Source organism: Rosa chinensis, chromosome 6 (assembly GCF_002994745.2).
Source record: "Rosa chinensis cultivar Old Blush chromosome 6, RchiOBHm-V2, whole genome shotgun sequence".
In the NCBI taxonomy this organism is placed as follows: Eukaryota; Viridiplantae; Streptophyta; class Magnoliopsida; order Rosales; family Rosaceae; genus Rosa; species Rosa chinensis.
Genome location: NC_037093.1, coordinates 63,573,247 through 63,587,100, shown reverse-complemented (window position 1 = coordinate 63,587,100; position 13,854 = coordinate 63,573,247). Strand labels below are relative to the sequence as shown.

The 13,854-nt window shown below is 37.8% G+C and overlaps 2 protein-coding genes across 2 annotated transcripts; both read right to left on the bottom strand.

Moving 5' to 3' along the window:
* Positions 1–491: 491 nt before the first annotated feature.
* Positions 492–5,203, bottom strand: LOC112170178. The gene is made up of 11 exons (XM_024307363.2): positions 4,563–5,203; positions 4,351–4,457; positions 4,072–4,265; positions 3,782–3,821; positions 3,389–3,470; positions 3,178–3,255; positions 2,935–3,060; positions 2,265–2,386; positions 1,345–1,384; positions 1,175–1,249; positions 492–1,014 (listed from the first exon to the last, which is right to left on the bottom strand). Exons 1-11 carry the CDS (start codon positions 4,889–4,891, stop codon positions 813–815), a joined length of 1,395 nt encoding a protein of 464 aa, XP_024163131.1. The 5' UTR covers positions 4,892–5,203; the 3' UTR covers positions 492–812.
* A 1,717-nt stretch (positions 5,204–6,920) lies between these two features.
* LOC112170179 (WD repeat-containing protein DWA2) lies at positions 6,921–11,508 on the bottom strand. The gene is made up of 13 exons (XM_024307366.2): positions 11,292–11,508; positions 11,122–11,205; positions 10,916–11,048; positions 10,359–10,470; positions 9,766–9,865; positions 9,259–9,383; positions 8,830–8,899; positions 8,413–8,501; positions 8,207–8,252; positions 7,867–7,940; positions 7,698–7,771; positions 7,567–7,625; positions 6,921–7,253 (listed from the first exon to the last, which is right to left on the bottom strand). The coding sequence occupies exons 1-13, from the start codon at positions 11,334–11,336 to the stop codon at positions 7,212–7,214; spliced, it is 1,053 nt and encodes a 350-aa protein (XP_024163134.1). The 5' UTR covers positions 11,337–11,508; the 3' UTR covers positions 6,921–7,211.
* Between the last annotated feature and the right edge of the window lie 2,346 nt (positions 11,509–13,854).

The following is a 13,854-nucleotide window of genomic DNA, read 5'->3' as shown; positions in this document are numbered from 1 at the left end:
CCTTTTTCTGTCTAAGATGTCTTATGTATACAATTTGTGAAAAGTCTGAGCTTTTATTTAAAGTGGAAAACAACTTTGCCAACGACTTTTTTGTAAAGCAATTAAACAATAGGAAGAATTCCACAAATGATCACTCAACTATGACTCATTTGACACTTTGGTCACTGAAGTTTCAAATATATCACTTTGGTCACTCAACTATTACACTGTCAATCACTTAAGTCAGCTAAAAAGTATTTTTTATAATTTTTTTTAATGAAAAAAATTAACAAAGTGATTTAAGTTATTAACTATGTAATAGTTGACCAGAGTGATATATTTGAAACTTCAGTGATCAAAGTGTCGAATGAGTCATAATTGAGTGACCATTTGTGAAATTTTCCCTAAACAATATCCGATGACTTGTGAGAGTCATTGGAAATTGTTATAGATTAAATTGCACTATAAACAAACTTGCAAACTAGTCGGAAATTGATTAAAAATAATTCCAATTTAATGTTCCATTTGAATTTAGGATTCGCTCAGTTATAATTTGAAATGAAACACCTCTACATGTGAACTAAAAAATAAAAAAAATAAAAATTGATTTTCAAGTTCTAATGACAACGCATATGCCAACACTTGTAAAATCAATGAAACTCCCAAATGAATAATGGGAAACGCAGCAAGATGGAGATTGAAAGAATGAATAAATTTAGGAGTACTTTTCGCCACATGACAAGAGTTTCAACCAGCGTAATTGGACTTCGAGCAATATTCTAAACATCCTAACATTAATTACCCTTTCATTATGGAGAAAATTCATCTGCCGGTTAATCTTCCGGAGGTGGTTCATCCTCTGTAGGTGGTGGTGGTGGTGGTGGTTCATTCTCTGGAAGCGGTGTACCCATTGCAGGTGGTGATCTCGTAAAGTCAAAGTTTGGGTAGACCTCAGGCGGCTTTTCACGGGGTTCAATTGATAGTAACTGGGTAGAATCGCCTACAACATCTGCCCATCCGTAATGCGGCACAGCCCTTTAATCAAAAAGTGACCATCAGAATTAATTCACTTTGATATTTAAGTTTTATTGTATCTATAGAAATCGTAATGCTTCCTTCCCAATACAATTTCAGAGTGTAGATTTGTGTATGGAATGTATATGAATGGAGTATAATGACAGTGAGCAAGTCTTACTCATAATAGGTCTCCTCATCCACAACAATATCCCAGCTTTCACCTGTGGTGCTCTTCCCATATTTGTGCACTTTACTGCAAAGAAAAAATACGCGTGAATAACTTTATACACAGACCTGACTCAAATATAGACACCGATGCAGTTCAGCAAGGTTATTCCGTTTGCATACCCATTTCCTATGTGTTCTTCTCCCCATGTCCTTGACCAACCTAGACATCAAAGAACAATATATGAGCTACATCAAACTCCATAAATGAAAGATCATACAAAGAAACTAAAGATCTGAACAAGCAGACTAAGTGGAAAAAGAGTAGATCAGTAAAGCAACACTTTCTAGAATATTGCTCATAGATTAATTGGACTTTGAGCAATATTGTTGCTCATGACACGATCCTTATATCAAATTTTTTCAACAAGTAGATTACAGTAAGCAACAAGATGTCAATAGTAGTAATATAGATATATTGAACAACGATCATCACTTAACTCATGCAATCAAGGACATCTAATATCTGATATGAAAAAATTATACAGGACATCTTTTAGATCTCGAGGGGTAAAATAGGACGATGGGACTTTTTCTGCTATACAAACATGTACATCAATGGCTCAATATATATACACTACGGGCACCAGCTCTTTGCTGGAGGTTTCCGCAACAAATGTGTTAATAGAATAATTTCTTCACCCAGCCGTACTTAGCTTACAACATTATTAAAAATTTTGTACGTCATGTCTTTTACCCAACTATGAATAAGCTTTACAGAGATGCAAACTATTATTCCAGAGTATAAGACTACAAAATTTCTCAAGGTTTGATGCCATAATTGTTTGATGGTAATTAAGATAATCGAGACCAGGGGACACGAGATGTGGATTTCGGTTGATAATGTAGTTCAAACTGGAAGGAGGAAGAAAATAAGGAGTTCATTCCAATCTAGTCACTACATAAGGAAAGATAACCAGTCACTACATAAGGAATAGTGATATAAGTATCATACCGCATGCGATAATTAACGCTTAAGTAAACAAAATAAAGGCAGACAAATCTGTGAGTTGAATATTTATATTCAATATTGTAGGACATACGGTCATCATTGGAAGTTACATGCCATGTTTCCCCTTGTCGTGAACCTATACCCTCAAAGAACTTCTCTTCCCACTTGTCTCCCCATTTAGTTCCAAGTTCAGTCTCTGCCCATTTATCTGTCCTGATATTTAAGAAAACAAAAGAGGAATATAGGGTAAGTTCTTTTAACTAAGAAATAAAGATATAAGGGTCAGTTGGCTAAATATGCCATGCTTACTCTTGATAAATAACAAAAGAAAAAACAAACAAACAAAATCAGATAATTAAAGTTTATGAACAGAACAAGGAAATATCAAAACAGATTTCACAAAGATATGAAAACAAAGTTTTGTTTTGGTTGCTCTGTTTTTTTTTTTTTTTTTTTTTCAAAAAGACAGCTGGTTTTATGACAGTAGAGAAGTTGGACAAAGAATACATATAACATTTAAGCACGTAATGATTGTAGGTAAATTAATTATGTTCTACATATCATAGAATCATAAAGAAAACCATCCTACCAAATTATTAATAATCAAACTAAATGGCTAGATAGTTTTAGCTGTATTGTGCCACTTTTAATTGTAAAAGATCAAATTATTGATGCCAGATTAGAAAAAGGCATCCTAAATTTCAAGGGGAACAATTAGCAAACTAAGAATTACATCAAGTTGAAAATAGATAAGAAAAAACCATTTGAGAACTGATCCCCTTCCGTCATAATGCTCTCCCCACTTCTCCCACCAAGACTGTTCATTAAGTCTACCCCATTTGTGTGCTCCTTTCTCAGTCCAGCCTTTGGCATCATATTTCTCCCACCTGCATCAAAATTATGGATGTCAACATACATATGTTCCAGATATATTTCATCTGTGTAACGGACTATAATATGAATAAATCAACAAAATATTAATTAGCACCCAAAATGGAGCTTACCATTTCTCAGACCATCCAGCATTTTCAGTGCCTGATTTTGCTCGTTTCTGTGCACTTCTCTCAATCCTTGCTAGGTTACTGCACTTTCAAAGTTACAGAATTCATAGTTTGGTAAGAAGATGAGAGATTTAAACAAAACTGTATCTGGATCACTTAGTAAATACAAAGTAACCAAAAATATTTAATCACAGAAAGCTAAATAAATAAAGACCTCCATTCATCTTGATGAAGAACCTCTTGCCAGGTTTCCCACCATGAATCCCCCTCGGCATTTCTACCAGATTTCTCCACACCTATGAAAATATAAATTATGTAAATACTGCCTGCCAATATATACCAATGACAGATAATAGTGATATTCACAAAAAGATCAATAATTGAGATGTATGAACATGATTAGGTAATCTAGTATGTTGTGCATAATTGTGATTCCGTGCCCTCAGTGTTTGCCACGGCAGTGGAAAGTGTTCATTTCAGAAATTCTAGAAACATGGATGAATACAAAAGTACTTCAATATTTAGATTGCATAATCATGATCCTCTTTTTTTCTGAACAGGATTGATATTGGCAGGATTTGGAGATAGAAACAAGGAAGAGATATACCTAGCTCTTTGTATCCGGTCCAGTCACTTTTCTCCCACCACTGTCAATGAGATCAATAAATCCAATTAAATGCACTTATAAAATCAAAGCCAATAGAGGCATCCAAATTGCCCCAATTTGTTTTAGACTCTTGAGTATGAACAAAAGTAACACACATACAAAGACTTTAGTGTTGTTTTCCACATTAATCTCAATCAAATACAAATGCCTGATAAACTATGTTATGTCATGGTTGAGTTTCCGAACAAGCGAAGAATGATAGTCATGTATATATATGTATATATACACACCTCTTCTCTCCACTCTGAAGAGGAGTCATGAGAAGCACCACCCATCCTTGTCCACCTACATCTGTACCCAGTGTTCCCCAGCTCCTCCCCGCTTTCTCGGTACCAAGTACTTCCATCTTCATTAGTGCCGGATTCCTTCACATGTTCGTTTAACAAGCTAATACCCCATTCCTTCTCACTGGCAATACCAGTATCTACACCAAACCGAGTACAAGAAATGCTTCATTACTCATCACTCAAAATAACAAGAAGCAACCATATCTGGACTCATCAAATCACCTCTTTTCGGCGGAGTATCACGAGATTGTGGACCGGTATTCCCCGGAGTACAGCGAGGGCGGCGGCGAGGGTTCACCTTGCTGTTTTGTTTGGAGGCAAATTGAGATCTGCAGCAGTACAAAATCGATAACAAATACCGAATTACTATTCCAAAACACAAAGGAATCCAGCTTAAAAAAAAAAAAAAAAAATACAAACAGAAATGAACGTACTGCTCAGAAGCAAAGGGCAATGCAGCAGCAGCTTTGAGTCCAGCTCTGTGAGGAGGCCTGTTGTTGGAATCGAACCGCCGCTCATCGCACTTGTTCCTCTTCTCGGCGGGGGAGCTGCTCCGAATCGGAACCGCCGAGTCGGAACAGCAGCAACTGATTCGACTCACTCCGACTCGGTTTCGGCCGATGGTGAGCCTCCGCCGCTTGCTCAGCTCGTCCACGTCGGCGGGGTGAGCATTGTTCCGGTGCGGATGCGGTAGGTGATGGAGGAAGGAGAGGTGGCTGGGGTGAGTCGCGAAGCCTCTAGTGGTGGTGGTGGCCGCCGCCATTGCATTTACGAAAATGACATCATCGCCAAAATCCCAAGGGCAGCGGAGGAGAGGAGGTTAGAGCTAGAGAGAAGGCTGGGCGTAGGTGTGGTTGATTTGTTGGAGTCCAAGAAGAGAGACTTCGGTTTTGTTTGTTTTGGGGCTACAATTTAATTAAATACGTGGGATTTCGTTTCCTTCTCACAAAAGAAGGCCAATGAGAGCGACGGAGAGAATTTCGGGGCAAATCTAAAGATCAGAGCAGTTTCTCTCTCATCTGCTCTCTCTCTCTCTCCTCATTTTCATTAGAGAGTGACCGACTGACCAGGAGGGAGGGATGGTCTCCCGGTGGTGGGTGTGAGATAATGAATATAGGAGAAATTGATAATGAGATCGGGCGTCCGAATCCCGAGAAATTGATAATGACACGTGTTGCATACTGAGCCGCCACTTCCTGCTTCAACTACCCGTAACTCAAACGCAGCAAAGACCAAATGCAAAATCTATTCGAGTTTCATAGATGAATTCATTGCAACCTCGTCCATTTCAAAACGTGATATCAGTTATGTTGGTTAGCTCGAGAATTTTGAAGTTAAACCGTTGAATTAAATTAAACATATTTAAAATATCATCATACTCATCCAATAATTGAACTTTAAAGTCTTTAATCAATCATTATAAGATATAAATTATACCAAGTTTTATATTACTTCGTACCTAGTTCTATTCAAAGGCTCATTTGAGAGTGTTCTTGAAATTTGCAAACACTTTCAAGTTATCAAATACCAATTATGAAATGCTCCTATTATGTAGTTACATTTGGCTCATCCTAAACCTACCACCCTAATGTCTGTTTCATGTTATCAACCTATAAACTTAAAACATGATAAACGTATTAAAGTCAAATTTAACTTCTCTTCGCACTAACTAATAATGCACCTATTTTTTTCTTATTTTTGCGATTTTAGGTCGGTTACTATCCTCAAAAATCAAGGGTTATCCATAAATAAAATAAAAGATAACACACAAAGGTAATAAGTCAAGGGTTAAACAATGTTTTATTGACTTTCTTTCTTCCAATTTGAGCTGTGGATCCAACAAAACGATCTGTGTATACTTGCCTACTTGGTTCGTTGGCTGAAGAGGCTTTTCAGTTGAGGAGTACCAGAGTCCTCGGTGTAACATAATGTAAAAGTGTGATACTATTGCGACAGGGAGGACCAGTGACCCAAATCACCCAATACTAGTGGAAAGGGAAGAAGAAGCTCGAATCTCTCTCCTGGTTGCACCACGTGTCAGTAGCTAGCACCATGATGACATGGCCGGACCTATTGACCACGGGGTTCCTTTTATGTGGATAAGCTAAACAAATCCTAGCTTACGTGTTAATCAAATCAGGACGTGGCAACAGAGCTCTGGTAAAATGGTGACACGTCTCAGGATGAAAACATGTGGGGAAACTTTGGATTCTCCTGCTGTTGGACGAGGAAACCAAACAAATATATTTTCTGAAACCATATCAATGATACGAGTGTCAGGCCCCAGTTTGGATAAGCTTAATGTCACACTCTGACCCAATAAGTTTGAAATTTAATGGCTACCTCTAACTTTCTGACCCACATAATGAAAATGGAAGATACGTGTGTGACTCGGAAAGCTCGGAAAGGATGAAGATCCAACTCATAAATGTAATCCTGATTTGAGGCTACACTATGGGAAGCCGGTCGACTTCAACTGCTTAATTCTGAAGGCCTGACTTAATTCTCATCCCGAAAATACCAAGGAAGAAAATAAGCATATGATTTGAAGATAGAAATATTACCAAAACTGAAGAATTTTTGGGTTTCATATTAATTCCTAATGCGATGCACAAACGAGAGATCTTATATCAGAAACAGTACAATTTGAATATGCATAAAGGCTATAGCAGCACAGACATCTCATTTGATGACTTTGGAGAGGATGCTTATTCAACATTCACACCTTCGTAAGGAAATAGATGCAATATGTGTACATATAGGGAAAAACTGATGAGGTTATTGAATAAAAATGAAGTTATAAGGGGGGAAGTGATTATATTTACTGATATACATGCAACTCAATCGCCTAACATTACCCTTTTGCCTTATAGGGTATTGTATTCCCCAGTGGTAGTATAGCAGTAGTAATAAATACACCAAAATTTCTGCTGATGTTTATGTTGGAATATCATGTATAATCACAGAGCATAATTCACTCGAACATCTGAATCTAGAATTTCATCATTACAGTTAACAAAGATATTTAGAATCACACGCACCAAGTATGCTGATGACAGCGCTGAAGCAGTTTGTGTTAGACCTTATTTCCTTGAGAGAAATGGTTTCACTGATTCTACAACCACCTGTGAAAAAGAATCAAATCAGTTTCCATGTTCCATCATGGCATTACAGCTCCACACCAGACACGATTTCTCAAGTTATTAAACATGGTTCTTCCAACAACACATGCATGTTCAAACCTTGTGACAGAATGGTCATTTGATTGCATATGTATATTGCAACTGAAATAAGTGCAAATGCATATGAAACTGGTATCATCCAACAGAAAACAGCAAACATTCATGCTCTTAGAGATTTTTTTATTTTTTCCAATTAGGTTCTGATAAAGTTTGGTGTTCTTTCTGGTTTTCCCAGACCAAAGATTAGTGTTCTTACCCTCCCATCATAGGATAGTGATGCAAATATCCAAGGCTCACGAGAGCTCCAAGCGAGGCCTGCAATTTCAAATAAAAATAGTTAGCCCAAGATTAAACTTAAGTGTATGCCTAGGGAGTTGTGGCAGTTACCATAGATACTGTCTTCATAATCACTGTAAGACTGGAGCAATGGATCAATCCGCTTACTTGGTGACTCTACAAAGCTGCCAAAAGCATAACAAGAACCTTCCCATTAACCAAAAAACCTAATGAGACAGCATACAAAAAGTGTGGAACATCAGTCATCAATATAAACTACCTTTCAGTTATTGATTCATTGTTGCTAGGCGCAGATGCTAACCACAGGTTGACTGTCGAGTCCGTACCAGAACTCTGCAGTAACACAGTTTTATTAGCTTTGAACTCAAAATCATGTAAACCACAGTTTTTGGTCACTTCAACAAGGTCAACATATGTCTACAGAGACAAGACAGTGTGGCAAAATCCCAAACTATCACTGTGGTCTAAACTGGTGCCATATTTGGAATGCAAAAATGAGAAAATGATGAAGGAAGTGCAATACAACATAACTAATAGTTCAGTGTGTGTGTGCGTGTGTGTATGTGTGTGTGAGTCAGAGAGAGAGAGAGAGAGCAAACCAGAATCAGCCCGTCATACTCAGGGTTGCACCTGACAGTCCATGTCCTGTAGGTATATTCAACAGATTAAACTATGCATTATTGAAACTTTTTCCATACAGCTCACACACTCCCTGATGCACCCCCAAAAGTGTTATAAACATACAGGGGTTCGTCAGGGAAACATTGTTGAAAAGATCAAATGCAACAGAACACTAAATAGTTACCAGTGTGTGTGTCCAGGAAGTTCCAGGATGGGGACCTTTGGCTTCCTCACATCCCACATGCGAATCCCAGATTCATCTTCTGCAGTCATCTGTAAAAATGTAACCATTTGTGATATGGTAGCAGAAACGAAAAATGCCACACACACACACACACACACACAAAAATAATAAAATAAATAAATAAATAATGACCCCGGCCATTTCAAAATAGATGGTCTTTTTTTACGATTACAATAACTGTAACTACTGTGACAGTTGATACATGTCTTTGTGTGCATTGTGCATGTAAGATATTCAAGTTGCATTACACAACACCCCCTTCAACTTCAGGACTAAAGGTAATCATTGTAGATGAGGAATAAAAATTACTTATAGAATGGCACAAGCACATTCAGTGGAGCAGAACTACATTCTTACAAGTATATGTGTCTTCTTGGGATTATAATCAACATTGCGGACATGAGCATGTTCAATTGAATTTGTCTTCCTGCACATAAGCAATTTGTTTTGATCAGTTGAGGACTTTGATGACAATCTTACATTCATGAAGGTGAAACCTCATACAGTTAACAGCCCCAAAAATGTTTCAGTGTTTCTTGGTTGATCAGAGTAAATATATTGTACGAAGAGTTTTACAGAATCTAGTTTTCCCTTTTTGGGCATTCTTCTCCCGCAACAGAATCTAGTTTCCCCCTATTATGATGCAAATACACCAAAAACATAAAACAAATCCTGAGTAAAAACTGAATGCATGATTCAAGAGAGACCATAAATTTTAATCATCCAGGTTGATCCTGATTGGCAAATAACGCAATGTAACTTTTACAGTATCAAAAGAAAACATACTTCATTGTCCGTAAATCCCAAAACTGAATGGATGATTCACACGTTACTGCAACAGCATTCATGTCATGCGGATCCCATGCTCCACCAGATTGAGCAACAAGACCAGCTGACTCCTGTGATTGTACCTGGATTGAGCAAAAGACCTAAATAAGAATCAGTCTGAAAAATTGAATTTAAACAGATACTCTATCAAGTGCGAGAAGCTTTAGTAGTAAGAGATTTTAAGGTCTTAAAGTCCCAATAAAAGCTGTAACAAAATTCAAAACAAAAAAGGAGACAGGAAAGAGGCCAATTTTGTTAACTTTCTCCTCTCCTCTCCATTGCATTCTTCCCCAAACACATTTCTTTTTCTAATGAACTTTTTACGTATTGTAAACACTTTTTAACCTAGTAGAAATTGTCTTAGTTTTAAATATTGAAAGAAAAAAAACTTGGTTACTTATCCATATATGTATAGTTGTCTACTAAAATTACAGACGATTGACAAGAGATCTCATGCATTCATACCTGAGCAGTTTTTTTGGAAAGATCTAAGCTCCACAAGGAAATATTTTGTTCATCAATGCTGATCAGCTTATCATGCCTTCCAGATGGCCACCAAATAATGCTGTTCCATGTATAAGTGCATTCATAAGAAAGCCACCGAATACATGGACGATCAATAAGTCCAACAGATACTACAAAGTTTATTCAAATCTCAAGATATAGCAAAACAAGTAAGACAAAATCAACATGAGATATATTCCACAGAAAACTATTGCAGTATAGGATGCTCAAGAATCCAACCAAAAGATTATACCAGCAAAATAACTTTAAGCACTTATATGACCCAAGAACATAATATGAACACCTTTTTTGCAAACCTTAAGTTTAATCACTATGAAAGAAAACACACACACACACACACACACATATATATATATATATATTATAGTTCCAAAATATTCTCTACTATTGGCATACGGCTTTCTGTTTTTTTTCAACAGTTCTCACAAACTTTAATTTACAGTATACAAAACAAGAAAAAAGATATAACTAGAATTCGTGAAACACAACTAGTCAGCTAATGTACAGAGAAAGACCAAGGTTAAAACACTCACGATTTGATTTTGCCAACTTCCCCGTCAAGGGTGGTAATTCTTTCCAACTGAGGAGAATTTAATTCACCATATAACTCAGGGATCTGCCATATTGATGCTCCATATGATTCACCTTCAAGCACATTGAACTTCATTAAAAAAAATAATAAAAAAAACTCCCCTGTGTTGGAGATACTAGAGTTGCAGAGACTTCAAAGCAGAACAAGATAAAGAAACAAGATGAAGAATAGAGAGGAACTATGGCAATTAAAAGTAATTTTGGCAGATATATTCAGTGACAAAATAACAATAGGTTTTCTTAAACAGTTATCACACGAAGTAAATGGGGATGCCATGATTACTGATCCAAGGCACATGCAGCCATTTTTCATATAATTGACGAGCTATCATAATCGATTCAAATGTTGAATCATCAAGCAATCAAAGTGCCTAGTTTTGATTGTAACAACCATTCATAAACATTACACAATATAGCAATGCAAATGCACCAGTTCCATTCATAAACAAAATGCACAACAAATACATAAATAAATGAAAAATCAGCAAACAAAAATTACCAGTAGAATAAACAGTAGAGAAAATACGCTGGTCGAATGGACAGGATGAAATGTCCCAGATCTCATTGGGGTGCGAAAACAAGCCCTCACACACCAGTTCAGTTCCATCCGAAGAGAGCCGAATCAAATGCACCTACTCAATTCCAATTCCTATTCCATTAGATCCAGATCCAAATTCATTCGAAACCTAACGGTAGAAGACGAACCTCATTTTCTTCTCTGAGACTAAGAGTGCCGGTGATGAAGCTAGTGTGATCTGTGTCAGCTTTAACATCTGATATACATCTAGCCTGGAAGCGACGCCCAGAATCAGATAGATTGAATCAAAATTAGGGTTTAGGGATTTGAGATTGGAGCAAGGGTTTTGGGTATTGACCTGGTATTTGAGACCGTATCCGATGCCCGATGATCCTCCTTGCATTGCTGCGCTACTGGTTCACCTCTGGCATGCAAAACCGATTGGAACACTGTCACTGATTACAATTACAACGGCCAACACTTCCGTTCTTTTTTTCTTGGGCTAATGTTGTTGAATAAGGCGCGCAGGCCCAAAATAGCGGGTTCTTTGCCTGCTTGGGTGTTTTTGGAAATAACAGAATTCGGGTTCAATTTTTCTCTTATTCACATAATCTTGGTAATGTAGTTTTAAGATCTGAACATTACCAAAAAAAAAAAAAAAAAGATCTGAACGGTTCGTCAAGTTAGCTTTTAAGAGTTGTTTGTGCAAAAAAAAAAAAAAAGATCTTAATAGGAGATGATTTTTGTTTTGATTAAGTGTTTATAATGATATTTAAAGAATTTTCTAGCAATTATTATAAAACTATGATCACAGTAAAAAATAAAGAACCCTCTTAGAGTGGTCAAATTTTCTAGAATCACTTTTAAATCTTACTGAAACTTAATCAAGACAAGTTGTTTTCTTCCTCTCTCGCTCGCTCGCTTACTTGCTCAGTGTGACTTTGGCTCCTCTCGACTTCAAGAGATCTGATGAATCTTTATTCAACCTTCTTCTATTTGATCCTTCTTAACTGCCCTCAACTACCATATTGATTCACCGGAGAACAATCCATAACTACCATGGGAAAATGAAAAATGAAGAGAAGAGTTTTGTATAGACTTGTCCAAACTGATTCAAATGATAATAAAATTATTTTGATAATATATTAATGGTAGATGCTAGGTCTTTATGAGCTTACAATGTAATTGTTCGTCTCAAACTTCTAAAATGTCATAACCGATCATAATTGTACACCCGTCAAGTTCTTTCCTCTTTCACATGAGTCGTACATGGTGGCTTATTGGATTACGTTATTCATTAACTGAAATGCATGGAAGTATTTTGTTCAAAGAAAAAGTCCTCTTATGCATAAGCTGTAGTGAATAAAATTTGTCATAGGTATAGTCTCACTATACTAATCATATAATCGCAAAGTCATGTTTTAATAATCAATTAATTTATATCTAGGTTTGCATAACTATTGTTGGATTTAAATCTAAATGCAAAGAATAATAAACATTTCGAATAATAAACATTTCAACCATCTTTAAATCCAACAGTAGTTAAATGTAAGGAAAAATTCACCAACGGTGTCTGGACACTCAGGGGACTTTCAGAATGACACCCGAACTTATAAAGTTATCAATGTGATACCTGGACTCATTTTTTCATATCAACGTCGTACCTACGAACAGTTTCCGTCACGGAACCGTTAAATTTTGCACGTGCGATGCACGTAAGTCACTTCATGAAGATAAAAAGACCGATTTATCCTCAAAAAATTTTGGAAAAAATTCACCAACGGTGTCTGGACACTTAGGGGACTTTCAGAATGATACATGAACTTACAAAGTTATCAATGTGATACCTGAACTCATTTTTTCATATCAACGTCGTACCTGCGATTAATTTCAGTCACGAAACCGTTAAATTTTGCCCTTGCGATGCACGTGAGTCACTTAATGAAGACAAAAAGACCGATTTACCCTCAAAATATTTTTTTTTCCTTTTCTTTCTTTCTTTATTCTTCTTCTTCTTCTTTTTCGGATTCTTTATTCTCTCCTTCTCTCCTTGCCAACACCACCGCTTTCGGAGAACCCACCATAGAATATGCAGGAAGAAAAATGGGGGAGAGCCACAACAGCCTCCACCACCGCACAATGACGTCATCCTCCACTGCTTCTTGATTGGATTTAGGGATAAGGACTGCTTCTTCCTCCACCACTAGCGAAATCGTGGAGGCTCGAGACCACATTCTAATGGCCACCGGCCGGAAGGACCGCCACAGCAAGGTCTGAACCGCCAAAGGCCCTAGGGACCACCGCGTCCGGCTCGCCGCCCACACCGCCATTCAATTCTACTACGTGAAAGACCGGCTCGGATATGACCGGCCCAGCATGGTCGTCGATTGGCTTATCAAGAAAGCCAAGGCCGCAATTGACGAGTTGCCGCCGTGGAACCTGAACTCAATTTCTGTTCAGACAACATCTTCTCCGACGATGTCGATATCCACAGCGCAGGACATGCAGAATGCGAGCCTCCATTTCTCGATAGTGGAGGCTCCAAGTTCTTTGTTTGCTAATCGGCGAGGCGCAATGGTGGGCAGCAGCGGAGTGGCGGAGCTGGTGAATCAGAACTGCTCGAATTTTATGCAGATGAGGATGGTGTGGAGGCCGAAGTTAATGTTAATCTTTGTCTGCCTACAATTGCCTCTGATCGAAGTTGGGCTAGAGGCCGAAGTTGTCAGCTAGACTGGTGAAGTTGCAGGTGAGGATGGTGTGGAGTTGGTGTTGCATGTCGGGAATGACGGAGAGGATGGCGGGGTGGGATTGGAGATGTGATTTGAGAGTGGAGAGCTAGCGGGATATGAGTTTCTGATCAATGGTGTATAAAAGGGGGTCGAAGGAGAGAACAAAAGTGGTGGTGGCTAAGTCGTCGGCGG